This window comes from Pinus tabuliformis, chromosome J, assembly GCF_031772625.1.
Source record: "Pinus tabuliformis cultivar Carrire ecotype Pingquan chromosome J, CPIR1, whole genome shotgun sequence".
NCBI lineage: Eukaryota > Viridiplantae > Streptophyta > Pinopsida > Pinales > Pinaceae > Pinus > Pinus tabuliformis.
In genome coordinates this window covers 1275274255-1275296393 of record NC_142295.1, presented here as the reverse complement: position 1 = coordinate 1275296393, position 22139 = coordinate 1275274255, and the positions used below count along the sequence as shown (strand labels likewise).

At 37.2% G+C, this 22139-nt stretch overlaps 1 protein-coding gene and 1 pseudogene across 1 annotated transcript in view; both read left to right on the top strand.

The window, feature by feature from the left end:
- The window catches only part of LOC149231889 (uncharacterized), a 39129-nt gene extending 25272 nt beyond the window's left edge, over positions 1-13857 (top strand). Inside the window, exon 7 of the mRNA XM_089379312.1 lies at positions 12257-13857. Coding sequence (XP_089235438.1) covers positions 12257-13006 — 750 coding nt within the window. The 3' untranslated portion in view covers positions 13007-13857. The remainder of the gene's footprint in view (positions 1-12256) is intronic.
- Positions 13858-16292: 2435 nt separating this feature from the next.
- LOC149231888 (pre-mRNA-processing factor 39-1-like) lies at positions 16293-19956 on the top strand (annotated as a pseudogene).
- The last annotated feature ends 2183 nt before the right edge of the window (positions 19957-22139 follow it).

Below are 22139 nucleotides of genomic sequence, written 5' to 3'. Positions count from 1 at the left end.
ACTTTTTATTTTATTTTTATTTTTATAAATTATAAAAAAAAGAGTTAAAAAAGTGTGAAAATAAAAATAAAAAAGGAAAGAAAAATAAAAAATAAAAATAAAAATAAACAAAAAAAATTATTTAAAAAAATGAAAGAAAACATATTTATAAAAGAAGTTATATATATTAAAATATATATATTAAAGAAAAAACAAATAACATACACATCGACACATCGGACATAACTACTTGACGCAAGTCGCTGAATACGACACAAACGTTCGACCGCACAGCGCCTCGTTACCGTCGCTAACGTCCACCCAACTGCACTGCTGCACAATCATCCACCCATCCATTCTGCAACATTGCGAGTTTGCAACCATTGCCCACGTTGCCACACTGTTGCAAGCTATTTCATTGTCAACCCACCACCGACGGGTCGCACAACTGTTGACACCACTGCAACACCTCGACCTCCGATGCAACGCAACTCCTGTGACCCTACGAAATGCGCTGCCACAGATTCTGCAACCGTCTTTGCTTCTGGTCAACTCCCACCACTGCCGCCGCCTGCTCTGCCTTCTAAAATCGTTGCCCTACATCACTACCCAACTGCCTTCACCAGTCGCCTTCACTATATCATTGCCTGCACAACATTCATTACTGCCACGACCTTTGAGAGGCTCTGCCCATCTCCGATCGCATATTCCATGCCCTGTTCATTCTATTTGAGCCATAAGAATAGTGTTAGGGAATCTCATAATCTATTGTAGTCAAATTCAAGCTTCCACCAACATTATCCAATCACCACGCCATTCAAACATCAAACACGTTCGTTTAGTTTCAATAGTCACCACCCATTTTTACTTGCATTTCATAATTTTTTAGGAAATACTAATAATTGTTTATATATATATATATATACACACACACACACACAATAACAATTAAAGGTATTTTTTAAAATAAAAAATGTCCTTTTTTTGTTGTTGCAAAAGTACAACTATAAGGAGTTTAAAAAATAAAAGTGATAGGTGAAAATAAAAAAAGAAAAGAGGAGAGTTTAAAAAATAACAAAAAAGAGAACTTTTATAACCCTAAGCTCATCCTGGAAAACTAAATAGAATGGAGTCTAACTCAGAAGTAAAGGAATATTTTACCTATAAAGGTCTTTTAGTTATGGATCACAAATTAATTACATTAGAAGGAAGTATCCAAGGAAAAGAAATTAATATCACTATCAACACAAGCAACGAGGAAAATTACATCAATATTAATTTGGCAAATCAACTATTAATTCAAGAGCCAAGCATTGGTGAAAGAAAAGATATTTGTGGCCAAAAGGAGTATGAAATTAGTGATTTACAAGTGACAATAGATCATTATGAGTACATATCTCAATTCTGTGTTGTAACTATGTTTAATAGAAGATTGACATAATTCTTGGTCAACCTTGGTTTAAGGAATTGGGTACATTCATGTTAAACATAGAGAAACAATTTTTGACATTTCCTTATAAGGGGAAGATGGTCACATTTCGAGACATAACAAGAAAGACAAAATCAATAACACCTTCATTAGAAGACTTTAAGGATATTTCGGAATTGATGTTTCAAGATAATAAAAAAACTATACCAAAGAAGCAAAAAGAGCTTGAAGAAGTCATCTCCAGTAAAGACAAAAATTTCGCACCTCAGAGATCACAATGAAAAACTACTCAAACAAGTCAAGAAAGCTAAGGCCACAAAGAAGGAACTCAAGAAGCACTTATCAGAACAAGAAGAAGAAAATTTATGTTTAAAGAACCTTAATCAAACATTATTATAACAAATCCAAAGTTTAAAAGATGAGGAGGATACTAAACATAAAGTCAACAATCCAGAAGGCGAAGAGCTTTTACGTCTAAGAAATCATAACCAAAACTTTCTTACGCAAATAAAGAAGCTTAAAAGTGACAAGAAGTCACTAAATGACAAGTTAGAACAACTTACTCAAGAAGAAGTATTGAAGTCTCCAGTTGTAACAGTCCAAGTCGAAGATAAAGGAACAAATATTGATCCAATCAATATCACATCTCAAGAAGAGGATAAATCAGTTAAGGTGAAGACGTACTCAGAAGTTGTAGTCCAAACAACAAAAAATTCAAGTGAAGATCTCGCAATTAATCAAGCAATTTCTAAACCTGAAAGAAATCAGATGCCCCCAATAAAACAAGAAATCACCATGAACAAATTAGGGCAAAATCAAACCGCAAGAACTCCTTATCGACATCTGAATCACAAGAGAAGACAACTAAGTCAGCCTACATATTTGAACTATTCATAATAGAAACAACAGATTTATTTTCCAAGGAATACTGAAGTTTGCAGAATCCAGTCCTATGATAACAATTCATTACAAATTTCAAGTGATCGAAAGATTCAATAGAAGATTAATCTTGGATAGTCAAATCCATTATCAGTCTGACAATTTTGTTTATCACTCAAAGGATCATATCGTCTTATATCAACAAAGATGAAAGTTCTGAGACGAGAAGATAGTCGAAACGGGAAAAGAGATCCAACCCATCACTAAGCTTTGAGGACAAAGCTTTTTGGAGAGAAGGACAATGTTATGAATATAATTCATATAAAAATAATAAATATAAATATAAATATGATATTAATAAATAATAATTAATTAACTAATAGTTTAGTAATGAAGAGGCATGTCTTAGAGACATAATCATTCATGAAAGGGCCCCTGCCTTGGTATATAAGCGGGTCCTCATTGTAATCATTTCACACATCTTTTGTACATGCAACAATTATTATATACAAATATTACTTATCCTACTATGGATGTTTACATCTTTGAAGATTATTCCGCTACATATACGAACTTTGTTTGTTACACCAAACCCCAGACGAAGACCTACCTGCAATCCTGTATAAGATCCAATGCGTCCCCTCACCTTCCAGTACAACCAAACATTAGTGCAATTGAGTAAATGAGCTTACAAATCATGGATCCAAGTAGACACTTCATAGTGGCATGCCCTTCCATAATGGGCTTCAAAACGTACAAGTGTCTCCAAGTTCAAGAAGAAGGTTAACCAAGGACCCTATTAGGTGTTTCAATGTTTAAAGGAGTGACATGTCCATGGTACATCCATCAAATGGTAGGTGGTATATGAAATAATGATGGAATGGAGTGGGGCATTAGGGTAAGGCTCTAAGCCACATGCCATAGTACAAGGGTAGCTAAAATAAGGGAAGCCCACACTTGGGTATATGAATGTAGGAGGGAGCAATTGTGGTACATGAGTTACCCCGACCATTGTTTTTCCACCCTTCTTCATATGCCTTTTGCCTTTTATAGATTTTTCTTTTGTAACTGCTCGGGGTTTAGGGGATGAGAGCATGATATGTAAGATATAGCAGTGAATACCCCCTTAAGGTGGGGCAGCTCAGTCGGACAATCATGGGTTCTTTAATGATGTAAGGGGCCAATATGAGGGGCCCTAACAACCAAAGTGATGGCCATGATGATAGGGGCAGAGCTCATGTTTGGCTTTTTCCCACGATGTAGGAGCATCGGGATTAGCCAGCAATGTGAAAACTTGTTCACATGTTGTGGCTAAACAGGTTGAAATTCATTGACTGTTGGGTCAAAACCAGTTTTTACTGAGAGGGTTGGATCTCTCAAATGATTTGTTATAATTCATTATTGTAATAAGTTGAGACTATCTTATTTTAGATTTAGAGATAGAGTTGTTTGCATAGGTGTGAAGGAGAGCTAAGAAATAGAAGATTTGTTGTTAGATCTCTTAAGAATAGAAGATTGCTGTTAGATATTGTTAGAGGAATTATTTGAGTGATAAAAGGAGAAAATGTAATAAGCGAGAGATTAGAGAGAGCTTGGAGTGGAGTGAAAGCAAGACAGCGTGGACTGTATTCTTCATAACAGAGGTCTTCAAATTTGTGTAATCTGGCCTAAGGCCGAGATTTTGTTCTTCTGTATATTATGAATAAAATCAATGTTGTGTGCATAATCGTATGATGAGCCCATGGAGGCTTGAGTGTTTGCTTTTCCATGTATTCGATTGAAGTGGTTGTGGCCCTGTGTTTTTATTCTTAATCGTAAGAATTCCTGTGTTTAAGGCAAATCTGGCATAGCTTGGGTCCGTGAGCGGAAAAGCCCATTAACACAGAGAATCGGCACAAAAACACTTAGGGGAACCATTGAACGGACTTGAAATAATACAAACATTGCTTTTGGGTCTTATCGGGTCCGACCCATAATTGCATCGTTGCGGAGGAGAGGAAACAAATTGTAATCGTCAAATTCCAATAACGCTACATATCTGGACCCGAAACGACATAGGGGTGATTGGATAGCCTTTCGGATCCGTAAGGCTATCGCATCGGAGGATGGGAGAGGAAGCGACATTTATTAAACGCGAAGATATGGGGATCGCCGATAGCGATTAAGCTTATCGCATCGGACCTCTGCTGGAGACTAGCACCGATACTGTGGTCCACTAGAACTTCGATCGCCGATATCGCGAATTGATCTGAGCCGTCCGATCGGCCAGATTTGGGAGTGCGGCGATACACATATAATTGTTGGAAAAGGCGTTCAAACGCTGTTTTGAACGGTTTAAAGGGTATATTGGGTCTCGAAAGGGAAAAGAAATATTTTACGCCTATTCAAAGGCTTTTGGGTTCCGATAGGAACAAGGGGTGTTCGGCGGGGTGATTGTTGGGTTGTAAAGATCCATTGTGGGTTTTTATTAACCATTGTTTCTGCTGCATCAATTTTTGGTATCAGAGTAGAAGAAAGAGGTGTTTGTAGCGAAGATGCCACCAAGAAGAGGAATTGGTCGAGGAAGACCAGAACCAAATGCAATTCTGTTGGAAGAAGTGCGGAGTTTGCGTGCACGAATGGAGACAATGGAGACAACCCAAAGAAGAGCGCCTGATGATGGAGCTGAGAGTTCTTCAGAAGAATCTGCTGCAGATGTGGGAGAAGTAGAAGAAGACAATGAAACTGCCAAAGTCCTCAAGATGCTGGCAAAAGTAGGAAGCAAACCCAAGATGGAGATCCCTATGTATGAAGGGAGTCTAAATGCGGAGGAGCTTATGGATTGGATCAGATCCATAGATCAGTACTTTGACTATGAAGAGGTTGAGGAGAATAAGATGGTGAAGTTTGCAGTCACCAGATTGAAGGGTCATGCAGCCATCTGGTGGGACGAGGTACAGACATCAAGAACGAGGAAAGGGAAATCTAAGATCAAGCAATGGGATAAAATGGTAAGCAAACTGAAAGCCAAGTTTTTGCCTAAAGACTATCATTTGAATCTTTTTAAGCAATTGCAAAATTTGAAATAGAAAGGAATGTCTATTAAGGAGTATACAGAAGAATTCTATAGATTAAGTATTAGAGCAGGACATGTAGAAGATGATGTGGAAAAGATAGCTAGATATATAAATGGGTTAAGGTATGAGATACAAGATGAGATTAGCTTGTTAAGTCTGAAAACTGTTGAGGATGCCTATCAAGCAAGTCTGAAGGCAGAGGAGAAAATATTGAGGAAACAGAGTCAAAGGAACAGAGGAAAGAGCTTAGTGAGAGGAAGAGGAGCTGCCAAATCCAGAGGAACACAACATCAACATGAAGTAGGAAGCTCAAGTAGTGGACCACCACAGAGGGGTGACTCTAGTAGAGGAAGATTCGTGCCAAGAGGAAGAGGGCGAGGAAGAGATGTTAGGTGTTATACCTGTGGAGAATGGGGACACATGTCGTGGGATTGTCCTCATAACAAATCAGCAAGCCAGAGGGGTGCAAATGTGGTGGAGTCAAAGCCAGAACCACCTCGACTTGAGGAGAAAGAAGAACCCCCTGAAGAAGGTGAATCACTGCTATTTAGAAGAACTTTGCTTAGAGCAGAAAAGGAGGCTGGAGAACCTGCGCAAAGAAAGAACTTGTTCAGAACCACATGTAAATCAAAGGGTAAGTGTTGTAAGGTCATAATTGACAGTGGGAGTACTGACAATCTTGTGTCCACAGAGATGGTGGATAAGCTTGGGTTAGCAAGGACGACACATCCTGCACCCTACAGAGTGTCTTGGTTACAGAAGGGCCATCAAGTCATTGTGACAGAGCAATGTAATGTTGAAATGCAGATCGGTACATACAAAGATGTAATCCTATGTGACATAATGCCCATGGATGTATGTCATATACTATTGGGGAGACCATGGCAATTTGACTGGAAAGTGATTCATGATGGGAGAAGGAACACATATACCATAGAGAAGGATGGAAACAAGCACACATTATTGCCATTGAAGAATGATGTTGATAAAGGATTGCCTGAAAATAGTATCATGTTGATAAGTGGTAAAGCGACGAGTTGCACTTCGATATCGTAGGGAGGCCCAAGGTAATCTTAACGTCCACGAATTTAAATGATTTGCCTGAAGAAATTAAAGCTGTGTTAGATAATTTTATGGATATCATTGTGGATGAATTACCAAATGTATTACCACCGGTTAGAAGTGTTAGCCACCATATTGACTTAATACCAGGGGCAAGTCTACCCAATAAAGCTGCATATAGACTAACTCTTCAGGAAAACGCAAAGGTTGCAAGGCAAGTGCAGGGACTGATGGACAAGGGGCTGATTAGAGAGTGTCTGAGCCCGTGTGCTGTGCCAATAGTACTTAGTCCGAAGAAGGGAGGAGAATGGCGCATGTGCACAGATTCCAGAGCTATCAAAAAGATAATGATCAGGCACAGATTTCCTTTGCCCAAAATGGATAATTTAATGGACTGTTTAAGTGGATCCAAATACTTTACAAAGATAGATTTGAAGAGCAGGTATCATCAGATAAGGATTCGGGAAGGCGATGAATGGAAAACTGCGTTCAAAACAAATAGTGGACTATATGAGTGGTTAGTGATGCCTTTTGGGCTCACTAATGCACCCAACACGTTCATGAGGCTAATGAACGAAGTCTTGAAGGAGTATGCAGGTAAATTTGTCATTGTTTACCTTGATGATATTCTGGTTTTTAGCAAAAGTAAAGAAGAGCATTTAGAACATCTTAAGTTGGTCCTGAGAACTCTACAGAAGGAGAAACTACTAATCAATTTGAAGAAGTGTAGTTTCATGAAGGAGGAGCTGGTGTACTTGGGATTTGTGGTTTCCAAAGAGGGCTTGAAGATGGATCCGGAGAAGGTACAAGCAATCTGGCACTGGCCTACTCCCAAAAGCATATTTGAAGTAAGAAGCTTCCATGGACTTGATAGTTTTTACAGAAATTTTACAAGAGGGTTTGGTCAAGTTTGTGCACCAATCCTTGAGACAATCAAGGAGGTCAATCAGCCATTTCAATGGACAGAAGCAGCGGACAGAAACTTTAATCTGCTGAAGAAGAAGATAACAGAAGAGCCAATTCTAGCATTGCCTAATTTTGAGAAAGTCTTTCAAGTAGAAACAGATGCAAGTGGAGTAGCAATTGGTGCGGTACTGAGTCAAGAGCAAAGGCCAATAGTATATTTCAACGAGAAACTGAATGATGCAAAGAACAAATATTCTTCTTACGACAAGGGGTTTTATGCTATTGTGCAGGGATTGAAAAAGTGGAGGCATTACTTGCTGCTTAAAGAATTCATCTTATATTCAGACAATCACGCTTTACAATTTATTAATAACCAGCCAAAGCTGAATCAAAAGCATGCCAAATGGGTGGAATTTCTGCAAAGTTTCACTTTTGTAATAAAGCATAAGAGTGGTAAGTCTAATAAAGTAGCAGATGCATTGAGCAGGGTAAGTTTTATTTTGCAAGAGTTTAAAGTGGGTGTTGTATATTTTGAGGAAATTATAGAAATGTACAAGGATGATGAGGATTTTAGAGATATCTACACAATAATTCAGAATCCAGTGAGCCATAATAGAAGTCAGTGGATGGTCTACCTCATTCAAGGAGGCCTATTATTTAAAAGCAACAAGTTATGTATTCCCAAATGTTCCATGAGGGAGAACATAATCAAGGAAAAGCACAGTGGAGGGTTATCTGGTCATTTTGGACAAGATAAAACCTTCGCTCAGGTGAATGCTTTTTATTACTGGCCTAAAATGCAAACTGATGTTAAAAATTTTGTTGAGAAATGCAAGGTATGTCAGTATGCCAAAGGAAGGAGTCAAAATACAGGACTGTATCAGCCATTGCCCATACCAGATTGACCGTGGGATGCAGTTAGCATGGACTTTGTTATGGGTTTACCAAAAACTCAGAGAGGAAATGATTCTATTTATGTTGTAGTAGATAGGTTTTCTAAAATGGAACGTTTTATTGCTTGCAGGAAAATTAGTGATGCAACACACATAGCTAATTTATTCTTTTCAGAGATTGTAAGATTGCATGGTTTACCTGTAAGTATTGTATCAGATCGTGATACCAAGTTTGTAGGGCATTTCTGGAGGACACTTTGGAAGAAACTGGGAACTAACCTCAGTTTTAGTTCAGCATACCATCCTCAGACAGATGGACAAACTGAAGTAGTGAACAGGAGCTTGGGGAATATACTAAGGAGTTTAGTATATCAGAATCCCAAATAGTGGGATTTGGCATTAGCTCAAGCTGAATTTGCTTACAATGATACACCAAACCGAAGCATTGGAATGAGTCCATTTCAAATTGTCTTTGGAATGCATCCAAGAGGAGTGTATGAGCTTAGAGATTTGGGAAAACCGGAGGCCAAGAGTGCAAGTGCTAAAGATTTTGCCAAATAGATGTAGAGATTACAGGAAGAAGTCAAAGGTAAATTGTAGGAGAACAACAACAAATACAAGCAGAGCAGATCTAAAATGAAGAGAAAAGGAGTTCCAAGTAGGAGATTTAGTCATGGCATATTTGAGGAAAGAGAGATTTCCTACTAAAACTTATAACAAACTGAAAATGAAGAAGATAGGACCTTGTAAAATTAAAAGGAAATTTTCAGCCAATGCATATGAGATTGAGTTACTAGAAGGGATTGGCATATCCCCCATTTTTAATGTTGCAGACTTATATCCATTCAGAGAGGCAGAAACAGAGTTGCAGAAAGAAGAGACAGGTGATGAAGTTCAAACCGTGAACTGGGAGGAACAGGTACCAAAAGCAGTCAAGAAAGAAGTTGAAGCTATCTTGGATCAAAGAATATCCAAGAAAACCAAAGGGCAGACATATTTCCAGTATCTAGTCAAGTGGAAGGAGCAGCCAGTGGAAGATTCTAGTTGGTTGACAACAGCTGAACTATAGAAATATGGAGTAAGTCCTGACAGCTTGAAGAACAAGTCTTTTCTTCCCCAGGAGTCTGATGCAGGAGCATCAGGATTAGCAGCGATGTGAAAACTTGTTCACATGTTGTGGCTAAATAGGTTGAAATTCATTCACTGTTGGGTCAAAACCGGCTTTTACTGAGAGAGTTGGATCTCTCAAATGATTTGTTATAATCCATTATTTTAATAAGTTGAGACTATCTTATGTTAGATTTAGAGATAGAGTTGTTTGCATAGGTGTGAAGGAGAGCTAAGAAATAGAGGATTTGCTATTAGATCTCTTGAGAATAGAAGATTGCTGTTAGATATTGTTAGAGGAATTATTTGAGTGATAAAAGGAGAAAATGTAATAAGTGAGAGATTAGAGAGGGTTTGGAGTGGAGTGAAAGCAAGACAACGTGGATTGTATTCTTCATAACAGAGGTCTTTAAATTTGTGTAATCTGGCCTAAGGTCGAGACTCTTTTCTTCTGTATATTATGAATAAAATCAATGTTGTGTGCATAATCGTATGATGAGCCCGTGGAGGCTTGAGTGTTTGCTTTTCCATGTATTCGATTGAAGTGGTTGTGGCCCTGTGTTTTTATTTTTAACCGTAAGGATTCCCGTGTTTAAGGCAAATCTGGCATAGCTTGGGTACGTGAGCGGAAAAACCCATTAACACAGAGAACCAGCGCAAAAACACTTAGTGGAACCATTGAATAGACTTGAAATAATACAAACATTGCTTTTGGGTCTTATCGGGTCCGACCCATAATCGCATTGCTGCGGAGGAGAGGAAACAACTTGTAATCGCCGAATTCCGATAGCGCTACATACCTGGACCCGAAACGGCATAGGGGCGATTGGATAGCCTTTCGGATCCTTCAAGCTATCGCATTGGAGGATGGGAGAGGAAGCGACATATATTAAACGCGGAGATATGGGGATCGCCGATAGCGATTAAGCTTATCGCATCGGACCTCCGCTGGAGACTAGCGTCGATAGTGTTGTCCGCTAGAACCCCGATCGCCGATATCGCAAATTGATCTGAGCCATCCAGTCGGCCAGATCAGGGAGTGCAGCGATACACATATAATTGTTGGAAAAGGCGTTCAGACGCTGTTTTGAATGGTTTAAAGGGTATAGTGGGTCTCGAAAGAGAAAATCAATATTTTACGCCTATTCAAAGGCTTTTGGGTTCCAATAGGAACAAGTGGTGTTCGACGGGGTGATTGTTGGTTGTAAAGATCCATTGTGGGTTTTTATTACCCATTGTTTCCGTTGCATCAATCCACGTGCTAAATTTGTATGTCACGACCATCTTTTGCATTTTATGGTACATTCCCTGTTGAGAGTCGCCAAATTATGTTTTTTCTCTTTTTTTAGTTGCATCAACCTTCGGGACATCCTTCTAGGCTTGACGCAAGTTATGGACAAGGGGAGGGGGGCTAACTCATTATGGATCCAATGGACAAGGGTAGGGGGGGGGGGCGCTAACTCATTATGGATTCCAATTCAGAAGAATGATTTTAAATAATTTGGCCCCAATCCGTCATGTTATATACTGAATGAATGTTAATATTAATTAAGATATTTATTAATCTGATATATTGATTATTTTATATAAATATGTATTTATATTTATATTTACATATTACTTTCTGTAAATATTACATATTCGCAGTATATATAAATTATATATTATAAAAAGTTTAATTTTTAAAACATATAACTAATTTTATTTTAAAAAGTTATAAAAAATATTTACATTGTTTGTATTTGTCGTTTCCCCGGTGTGCCCTGATTCAGACTTTTAAAAAAATCAACGGATCCGGATCCGTATCCATATCCAGATACGAATCTAGGTAACTTAGCTATCAACGATAGTGCACTGATCTTGTAAGTTAGGGAATCAAATGAAGGTTACCTATATTGTTTGAAGTGCTTGGATGAATTAGGGATTACCATACATCCTTGACAATAGTAATTCCTTTGCACTAAGGCATTCACTCGAATTGAATGGAACGGTCGCGAGAATAATTGAAACGCTCAAACATCAATGGCTTTTTGGGACATACTTCAATTATAGTAATTGTAGCTATCTACTGTCTACCTGAAGTTTGGGCAGTTACGCTAAGCATACTGAAGCAGGTAAAATTTATATATTCATGAAATACGAATTGAAATGAAAAGGTGGCCTTGAAATGGAAAGCTAGACACTAAAGTTGGTTTTACCTTGACATCTTCGGTGGCACAGATGATTATGCTCCTACGAATCTTCCTTTGCCAGGTTATGGGTGAGGTGATGGCTAACTATCTGCTAGTCCTAGTTTCCTTCTATTTTCACTTTGTTCCGGTTATGGGAGTGACTTGACCTTTGTCAAGTAGTAACCACCACGTGGGTTCGCTCTATGGAGCATTTCAGCAAAGTAGATTAGTTCTTTTACCTCTTTTCTTGAGGTGATATAATTTGGTTTAGCTTTTTCCTTTTTTCTGGTCTTTCTTTTGTTTCTTCAGGGTAATTAGAGTTTATTTCCACAACTAATTAAAGTATCTTAAAAAACAGCAGTGGGAAAAAGATAAATTTAAATTTTCAAGGAACGCATTGTCATACTTGTTGCAATGATCACAATTTCTCCATTTCAAAGAACTTTTCTAAACTTCAGGCAAATTGTTTTTCCCTTACTTCTTGAGATTTTTGTTTTTTGTTTTTTGTTTTGTTTTGTTTTTTTTTTTCATTATAATTTAATAATGTTCACATAAAGTCACTATCCAGAGATGCATCGAGCATTACATCAGAAATGGTAAGTTGTATGCTTATTTCATTCTTTATCTGCTATCAGTAATCGTAAGTTGTATGCTTATTTCATTCTTTATCTGCTTTTTGTCACAGGAGAACATTAATAGTGTTTCAATTTTAATTTCAGTTACTTGTGCATAAAAGTTTAGAGAGCACACCTAATCCGTCTTTTGTTGGAACAGGTATACAATCATTTTGATATGAAACATGAAATGTCGGCTCTGTTGGAGTCATGTGCGCAGAAGGCCCTAGATCAATGGCTTCAGCGTCGTGATAAAGAACAGAGTGAGGAGTTGTTAGAAATGATGCGCTTCTATGTAGAAGCCGCTGAAGTTTACTCAAGCATAGATGCAGGAAATAAAGCAAGATGGTCTTGTGCACAAGCATCATTAGTTTCCCTCCAAATACGAATGCCAGATACCATGTGGCTTAATCGTTCTGAAACAAATGCACGGCGAGCTCTTGTTGAACAGTGCCGATTTCAGGAAGCGCTGATTGTGGCAGAGGCATATAACTTGAACCAATCGGGAGAGTGGGTTCTAGTATTATGGAATCAAATGCTGTGCCCAGATTTGATAGACCAGTTCTTAACTGAATTTGTTTCAGTGCTCCTGCTTCCATCTTCTATGCTTATGGAACTTGCTCGCTTTTATCGAGCAGAAGTTACAGCCAGAGGTGATCAATCACACTTTTCAACGTGGCTCACACCTGGAGGCTTGCCACATGAATGGGCAAGGCATTTAGGAAAATCATTTAGAAGTCTTCTCAGGCAAACGCGTGATGTTCGTCTTCGCATTCAGCTTGCAACTGTAGCAACTGGATTTCCAGATGTTATTGACACATGCATGCAGATACTGGACAAGGTGCCAGATACTGCTGGGCCTCTTATCCTGCGGAAGGGCCATGGTGGTGCATATCTTCCCCTCATGTAGAAATGTTCCTTGTTAGGTTATATTGATTGTGCTATTCATCAATGGGTTTTCGTGGCAACTGAGATAAGTTGTTGTATGTGTAAGTCCTGTACATCCCCCATTCTGGTACACTCTTGTTGAGATTGTATAATATCAGTATCCTTACACGTCTTCATCAGTGTAATGAGTTTTGTAGAGTTTCTTCGTGGGTTCCATTGCTTTTGGTGTTAAATATCAATTAGTATTCTTTTGTCAGTCATGATGGCCAAGGTGGAATAGCCAATATGCAGGTGTGGTTAATCAGTGCCCAGCTTGCTTGTTTGGATTCTTTCCAAGTTATAGCTAGGTCAGCAGTAAATCTGTCAGATTAAATACAATTTTTGAGATTCCATTCTTTCAGTATCCCGGATGTTAGTGTGGGAGACCAAGTATATCTCTAGTATGTATTCTTAATAAGCAAGAAAATTTGTTTGCAGAGTACATTTTTCTATGGGTCTTATGGGGTATCCAACAGGTTTTGTTGTACTATACCTATGCAGAAAATTTTATTCTAGAAATTGTTCATATGTCGAACCTTGAAAAAGGCTATACGCCTTTTCTACATTTGAGAGGGTACCTGATTTAAACTCCTAAATCTTTGATGAAAATTGGGAGTTTTTGCCTGTAATAATGTGACCGTTTATTGTAATAATGTGACAGTCGAAGGGGTTGAATTGATCATTGATTTGATCACTGTGCAAAATTATGCAGAACTGTTACAAACGTGCTTATAAACTTAAATGCAAATTTAAGTTGACTCCATTATACATATAAAAATGTTAATTTTAAATAAATTGAAATCACAATAAAAAGCGACGCTTTGATATATATGAGCATGTTCGCTTATTGCTCGTTGTCCTGAAATTTGAACCCTTCGATTTAAACGGGTTGAGTATAACTCAGAATAATATTAAATTATTTTTCCAGTAATGGAAGAAACTGTTTATTCTGTGAATTCAATAGTAATCAATTTTCACGTTTTCATTCTATGAAATCCTCTAGTGCATTTCCAAAAAGCCACATAATTGTAAATATAGTTTTTGGCTTGAATTTTGTTGTTGTTGGTTATTTCATGGTGAACAACTTTAGAATGCATAATTTCAAGCATCAACAAAACTGTCACTACGATTTGACAAATAAGCTATACTTTTAGGCACAAAAAAGCTTAACCTTTGAAATGTCCAAAAAAATATTTGCGGTTTCAAAGATCTGCGAAATAAAATTGAAATTCCATTTCAATTCACAAAAATATAAAAGTAGCCAAATTGAGGTTGGGATTATAAAACTTACTAAATACCAAGTTGGATCTCCTAGGCTAAAGATAAAATCTAAGTTGCATGAAGCCCTGAAATGTTTTGGAGTTTCCGTCGGTAGAAACATCACATATAAAAATGAATAACATGTTATCTTGCAAGAAAAAAGAGAATAATGCTCATAAATGACAATAAAGATAAAATCTAAGTTGCATGAAGCCCTGAAATGTTTTGGAGTTTCCTTCAGTAGAAACATCACATATAAAAATGAATAACATGTTATCTTGCAAGGAAAAAGAGAATAATGCTGATAAATGACAATTTAGAAGGAAAGCCATGCCTATATTACCTCTCATAGATGATTACATGATGGCCGAGTTTCATCCAAGTTTCACCGGAGTTTCAGAGTTTCAGGTACGAGTACAGCCCGAAATGCAAGGTTCCTAAAAGTTTCGTGCAGCATAAGATAAAACTAAAAAACATAACTTTTCACCAGCCAAGTTGGGTTTATTTATGAACACTATTAAAACTACATGAATATATATAATCGTCTAATTAAATTAGTTTCTTAAAGTTAGTAAATAACCTCAAAACATTGTTACTATAGTTCAAAATGATTTGCCATGACATGTATTTCACAATTGCCAGCAAAGCATTTGAAAAATGGTATGGAAGGATTTTGTGAATGACTTAATAACATCGCAAATAGTATGCATTCTCGCTGGCTTTTTCTTTTTTAGCCATGGTGTTTGTAGCAAGAAACCTACATGTGAAGAACATCAATTTTTTTGGAATTGAATTTTTTGAATAATTGATGATCTACAATGAATGAACCTTTGTTACATGGTTTTGGAGACAAATGACAAGGGCTTTACATGGCAAATGAGAGATAAAGACATTAGATATCCTCTTAAAATGTCTAAGATAAGATATTATAATATATACTTTATAATGAATGATACTCATACAAGGTTCCTTTTCATCAAGGTGAATGATTTTGAAGTGTAACTCATGGTCTTATAAGAATGAATAATCAGTAGTTTGGGGTTCTTTAAAAACTATAATAAATTTATTAGTACTTTTTTAGTCTATTTTTTTAATGCAAATAGTGGCATTGTTTTTTATGAAGGTATTGAATTCCTTTATGTAAATATCATTAGTATTTTTTTAGTCTAATCTTTTAATGCAAATAGTACCATTGTTTTTTATAAAGGTATTGAATTCATTTATGTAAATATCAGAATTGTGTTTTTTCTTATTTAGGTAGTACATGCAAGTACAATAGAACTATGGAAGTATGATTTAGACTCATAATGTCATAGAATATCAAATAGAACTAGATGAGTTCCACTAAAGAAATCATTGGGATTCTCCACATCCAGAATTTAATGGATCGAAGAATACCATCAAAATTGTATGTGCTTTCTCAATTGTACCTTTACCATCAAAGCGGTATTGACTCTATCAAATATCGTCTCAATTATCATTATTGTTGTCATAAAATGTAGTAATTAATTGGCTAGTTTAATGCTAGATATCTATATTGTATTTTTTGTATCTTTGTATAAGATTCATGGCCAAATATAAGGTTCTTGCCATTCATTTTATGTGCAATGTTGTTGATACTTTTGAGTGTATGGGCATATATTTTGCAAAGGTATAGTGTAGCTTAATTAATATTTAAAAAATACCAATGATGACTTGATGGGTCTATTAAATAAAGTAGGTAATATAACCCCAATAGAGCTTAAGTCCTAAGATATTCTTCACTTGTGACTTAGTTGAAGAAAACCAAATCAAATGATGCTAATTCTATGTTTTCGTTATTGTTGTAGAATATAGTAATTTATTGGCTAGTTTGATGTTTATATCTATATTGTATTTGTTGTATCTTTGTATAAAGATCATGGACAAATAAAAGGTTCTTTCCATTCAACCTGTTGTAGCTTTTTTTTGCCTCTTGGATTTGGACCATGAACAATAAGAATATAAAATTGGGTTTAAATCTTCATTTGATGAGAGACCAAGAGGCTGTAGTAGCTCAAGCTCTAGCAGTCATGGAATATGCAGCTGGAGATGTTACTAGGGTTATGAAGCTGCAAATTGTACTCAGTTGCCTGATGGAAGCAACTTTACCCAGCATTAAGAACCGTGATGGAGCAAGTTCATGTCCCTAGTACGTATGCTGACATCGCTATCACCGTTTTGTCTAATGGAAACAATTTTAGCAGACATCAAGATTCTACAATGGACCCAGCTTCAACAACGAATGTTTATGGTATTGTGGATAATTCTGGTTTGACCGACATAAGTAAATATGGCTTGACTGAACAAGAGCCTGCGGCAGATTAGGTTCCTCCATCAACATTTTACCAAGTTGCAGCTGCTAGTGGCAATTATGATGTAACTAAGTATATGGGAGAACAAGTCCCTGAAATGGATCAATCCTCTCTAGGTACAGATTATGGATCTACAGTAGCCACTGGCATGGCAGATGCAAACCAATTTGCTTAGGCCAAACATGATGCTAATGAGAATGGTAATATTGTGCCTGGAGAGAACAAGGAACATGAACAACAACAGTGTGAGGAGACTCCTGCCATCTCTATTGAAGAAGAAATGCTATGGAGCATAGTAAGGGCAAACTCAACAGATTTTAATGCATGGACTTCTCTTATTCAAGAGACCGAAAATACAACAAAGGAATATTTGCCAAAAATACGCAAAGTATATGATGCTTTCTTAATAGAGTTCCTTTTATGCTACAGATACTGGAAGAAGTATGCAGATCATGAAGCACGCTCAGGTAGTGCTGAAAAAATTGTTGAGGTATATGAATGAGCAGTCCAAGCTGTGACATACTCGGTGGATATATGGATGCACTATGAAATCTTTGCAATGTCGACATATGAAGATCTAGAGACCATTCGAAGGTTATTTGAGCGAGGCCTGTCATATGTTGGAACTGACTACTTGTCCTATCCTCTTTGGGATAAGTACATTGAATTTGAATATTCGCAGCAGGAGTGGAGTCGACTCGCATAGATTTACTTTACACAGAGCTAGCCCCTGGTCTCCTAGAATTACTATACTATAATTAAACATGTTAAAATTGGCAACTAGGACCAAACTCCATGTGGGTCATCTTATTTATGGCAGCTAATATTTTTCTTGGACTCCTCTCATCGAGAGGTGTAGGATTTATTTAAAGATCATCCGATTCCGATAAGTATTCATGGAGATATGAATTTATTTATGTTATGGGACAATTTGTAAGGTCGGCCAACAACTAAATTGCCCCCACTTGTGCTCCACATTTTGGTATAAATACAAGTGCCTTGCAAGTCATTTGCGCACACAACTCTCTTGAGATTTATTCTTCTCCACTTGTTTTGGGTTTTAGTGGAAAGAAAAATCTCTAAGGGAAAAACGCAGGTCTAGAAGGAGACCCTATACGCAACAAAAGAAGGATGCCCTAGCCGCTATCATTAAGAAGCCTAACCGCAAGTCTTGTGAAGGGTTGGCTGCAGTTAAAAGGGAGCTCTGTCCACTGTTTAAAGGAGCTTCAATAGCCCTAATCTTGGAGCCCTAGCCGTAGTCTATTCATAGACTAACGCAGTCCTATCATGCCCTAAATGCAGGTCATATCAAGCCCTAGCTAAATGCAGTCATGCCCTAATCCATATGTTGTTTTGGAAGGGTTTGAGACAGCCCTTAGACGCAGCAAAAGGGGAGCCCTGGCCACAGTAAAAAGGCTCCTATACGTTGCCCATAAAGGCTCCTATACGCTGCCCATAACTGCTCCTATACGCTGCCCATACATGCTCCTATACGCTGCAAGGCAACCCTAACCACAACAAGAGAAGAGCCCTAGTGACAGCGTGAAGAATGAATGTGTTTGGGTGTTGGCAAGTGCTATTAGTTAGGCATTTGGATGCCACAGCTGTGTTAGGGAGATAGGTAAAAGCGTTGGGCTTGAAACTACCTCAAAGGGGCAGCATGGAGGGCAACATCTCTGTGGAAGACAACAACAGTCATTAAGTGCAATTCTGGGCCAGTTTTGATGGGCTGTTAGGGACTGTGGTTAGTACCCTAACCAGTCCCAGAATTGCAGCAGTGCACAGTAAGTACAACAACATAATGATGTGATAGGTGGCAGCATGATGAAGGCAACATGGTGCAGTATGGTGCAACAATGGGACAACATGGTAATGATGGACATATAGCAGCAACAAGAATGTATTGCAACAACAGGATGATGAGGTTTGCAACAACAGGATAATGAGGTATTGCAACATGCATTTGGGTGCAACATAGTGCAATGAAGCGGTGAACATAGTGCAACAGTGCAATGATGGGTATAGTCATGATTAGTATGAGATGCAACATAGTGATGTGAGGTGTGACATGATGATGAGGTGCATCATGGTGATGGAGTCACCTTGGAGAATCAGTTGAAGCAACATGTCTTCAACTGAGTTAAGCTACCTCATGTATCATCTTCTTAGAGATGATCTATGCTCTTACTTAGATAAGTCAAAGTGTTGACTTCTGTTGTATATGTACTATCTCTCTTTGTTGAACTATTGAAGAACATATAAGAAGAATTGATCAAAGGTTTCCCCACATTGTGGTTTGTCCCTGGCTAGCGCTACATCTTGTGTTCTCTTGTCTTGGCTTGTCTTTTGCAATTTATGTCTATGTTCTATCCGCAATTTACTATTATGCTAATGTGACTGCTAATTTGGAAAAGATATTGGGTTAAGTGTGAAAATTGAAATAAATTGCTCTAATCATAGAACATACCTAAACTTAACACATGCCAACATGGAACATTCGCTAGGGAGTTCTAAATCAGCAATGTCAATATTTGAAACAACTTTTGCAACTAAGAAAGCAAAAGAACAGTCACAGTCACTGCCTCTGTTGTATATTTAGTACTCTCGTTTTCTTCAGCTAGCTGCAGGCAATGCACATAAAGCAAGAGAAGTTTTGAATGAAGCACTGGAGTATTTGCCTTTTTCAATGACTCTTCTCGAGGTAGCTATACATTTAGAATCAAGAAATCCAGGTTCTAAACAAATTGAGTACTTAGATTCTGTTGTAAAAAAGAAAATGTTGAACCCAAAGCCCGATGGATCCTATGAATTAAGTGTTGCAGATCGAGAGGAGATACGAAGCATATTTTTAGAGTTTGTTGACATCTTTGGAGATATTCATGCTATAAAGAAGGCAGAATTCCATCGTAGGCAGTTCTTTCAATCTCTTAAAAGCTCTTATGAATCTAGGAAACGATCCCCAGATGGTATTGCATCAGATTAGACTAAAGTTGTGAAGATATACACAATTGCTCCTGCTGCTGTATCTCCTGCACAATCTGGTATGTCGCTTTATCCAAATGGACAGGCCCAGTGGGGTGCAGGCTATGCTCAGCAGTCTCAAAGTTGGCATCAGCCTCCCTAGATGCAACCTCAACAATGGCCGGGCTATGGTCAACAGGGTGGCTATGCTCCCTATCCTCGTTATGGAAACTATGGGCATCCTCAACAACCAGCTAACGCAATACAACAAGAAGGTTATGGTCAAGGATATCGCTTGCACACCCAGATCCATGAAATTACGAGAGGACAAAGTGCGCAACAATTAAGGAAGGAAGGTGGTCCCGTAGGTGGATTCTGAAAAACCATCCATCTAAAGATCTACGGCCAAGATCATTTACGACATCACCCTCACAAACCACCTCAGGTGCTCGGTAAAGGAGTTTACGGTTTTGATCAAGTCCCGATTTTATGGAAGTGAGTATTCAAGCCCAATCACTCCTCCTTTATTATAACTAACGCTCACGTATGTGTATTCTTCATTTTTGGGTTAAAAGCCCAAATTATGTTATGAGTGGAATCACTTTTAAAATAAAGATTTTATATATATATATATATAAAAAGGGAGATTTTATCACCGAATTAATTTCAAAATTGATAAAAACTATTTTGTAATTAATTGATAAGGGTTGCTGCCCTGTGATGGAGGAGGATAAAAGGAGGGAAATTAGATTTTGAAGGGGTTTGGAGTCCAGTCTTCATTACTGAGTATTGTAAACTAGAATTTTTTGAAACCTGAATAATATATGTCAGTTTGATTCTAACATTGGTGTTGTAGTGATTTTTGTCAGTTTGATTCTAACAATGGTGTTGTAGTGATTTTTTTTCTCATGTGTCTCGGCATTCATATATGTTCTTCCTCTCTTGGATAGTGTAAGATACAACGTGTGCTTTAGTTTATGTTTTTAATGAATTTACTTCATTGTACTCATTAAAATTTTGTTGTAATCATTAAAAATTAATCTTGAAGCCCTTAATGAAGCGCTCCACATCCGAGAATCTCATTCATATTCTTCTTTTTCATCCATCATTCTTTCTACAGAGTTGAAGTACAAATTCTTAATTTCATGTGCCAAAACTTGTCTCCATTTTCTGCTTTACATCTCCACCCTGCAACTCTCATAGTCTTTTGGCCATTCTGCTTTAGGAGGCTAGGGTTTCAAAGCCAAAACTTTTGGTTACAAGCCTTCATGGCCTGTACTTTCGACCATTAATTTCAATCTTTTTATCCAATCTCAAGATGTCTCAGTCACTAGTTCCCTCACAACCAGGAACTGTCTATTGAGGTACAACACAACCCCCACTAGAGTGTGAGTTCTACCAATATTTTTAGTGTTTGTTCTTATGCATGTAAATGCATGTTAGTACATGCAACAATGATCAATATCAATGATACATTGGTAGAGTAGATATTCCCTACTTATTGATTTTATAGTTGAAGGAAATGAAATTGAATGGCGCTAATGTTTCCCTTGTGGTCTTATATTTGGGTGCATTAGTCTCATCTTGATAACAAGAAACTATTTCAATAATAATAACAACAATAATATAATAAAGCAATTATAGCGTGTGATGCATGTTGTATAAATCTTACAAGTGAAGGGGTTTCTCTTTCTTGGAAGTAGAAAATGACTTTGAGAAATGGAAAATGTACTACATAAGTATGAAAAACGCAATTGGTTTCTCTTAAATACAAATATAAGGAAATAGCTTATTGTGAAAAATGGCTAATACATGTATATATTTATAGACATGATGCTCTATTATTGAGGAATGGAGCTTTGTGTACATTATGATAGTTTTATTGAAGAATTAATTTGTTTCCTTATGTCTTAAAATTCTTATGATACATGAAAGTAGAGAGTACCATGTCTTGTGAAACAAAAGGTTTTTGTAACGTATCTCATTTACCTCATTTACACACAATTATTATTATTATTTTCTTTCTAAATATCAACCCTTTTATTGTTTCAGTCATCCTTATGGGTGTATGCATAGAGTTGGGTTACACTTTTTGGCAAGCGAGGTTGCGTTGTGGGTGAAAAAAGTAGCTCGATTGAGCCTTTTTAATCCCTGGATCGAGCAATCTTTAATCCTTCAATCAAGCTATTTGAGGACTCTTTAATGAGGATTTTTCTCTTAATATATCCAAGATTATATTTTAAGTCTCAAATTTGAAATATTCTACCTTGTAGAGCTCTTGTTCCTACTTTGAAATTTCCTCTTCTCTCATAGTATATATATATATATATAGACTTATTAAACTATGTAACTGCATTGGAAAGAATTAATGATATATTATTGTAATCCTATTTATACATCTACCATTAATTCTTCCCAACACAATTACATAGTTTAATAAGTCCCTAGTCAAAAGGTTTAAACCCTTACCACCATCAAATTCTTGAGTTAACCACCTCATTACTTATAGTCTTAACATGTCTATTCAGAGATATGTGTAAACCCTAACATCAACGATAGGGA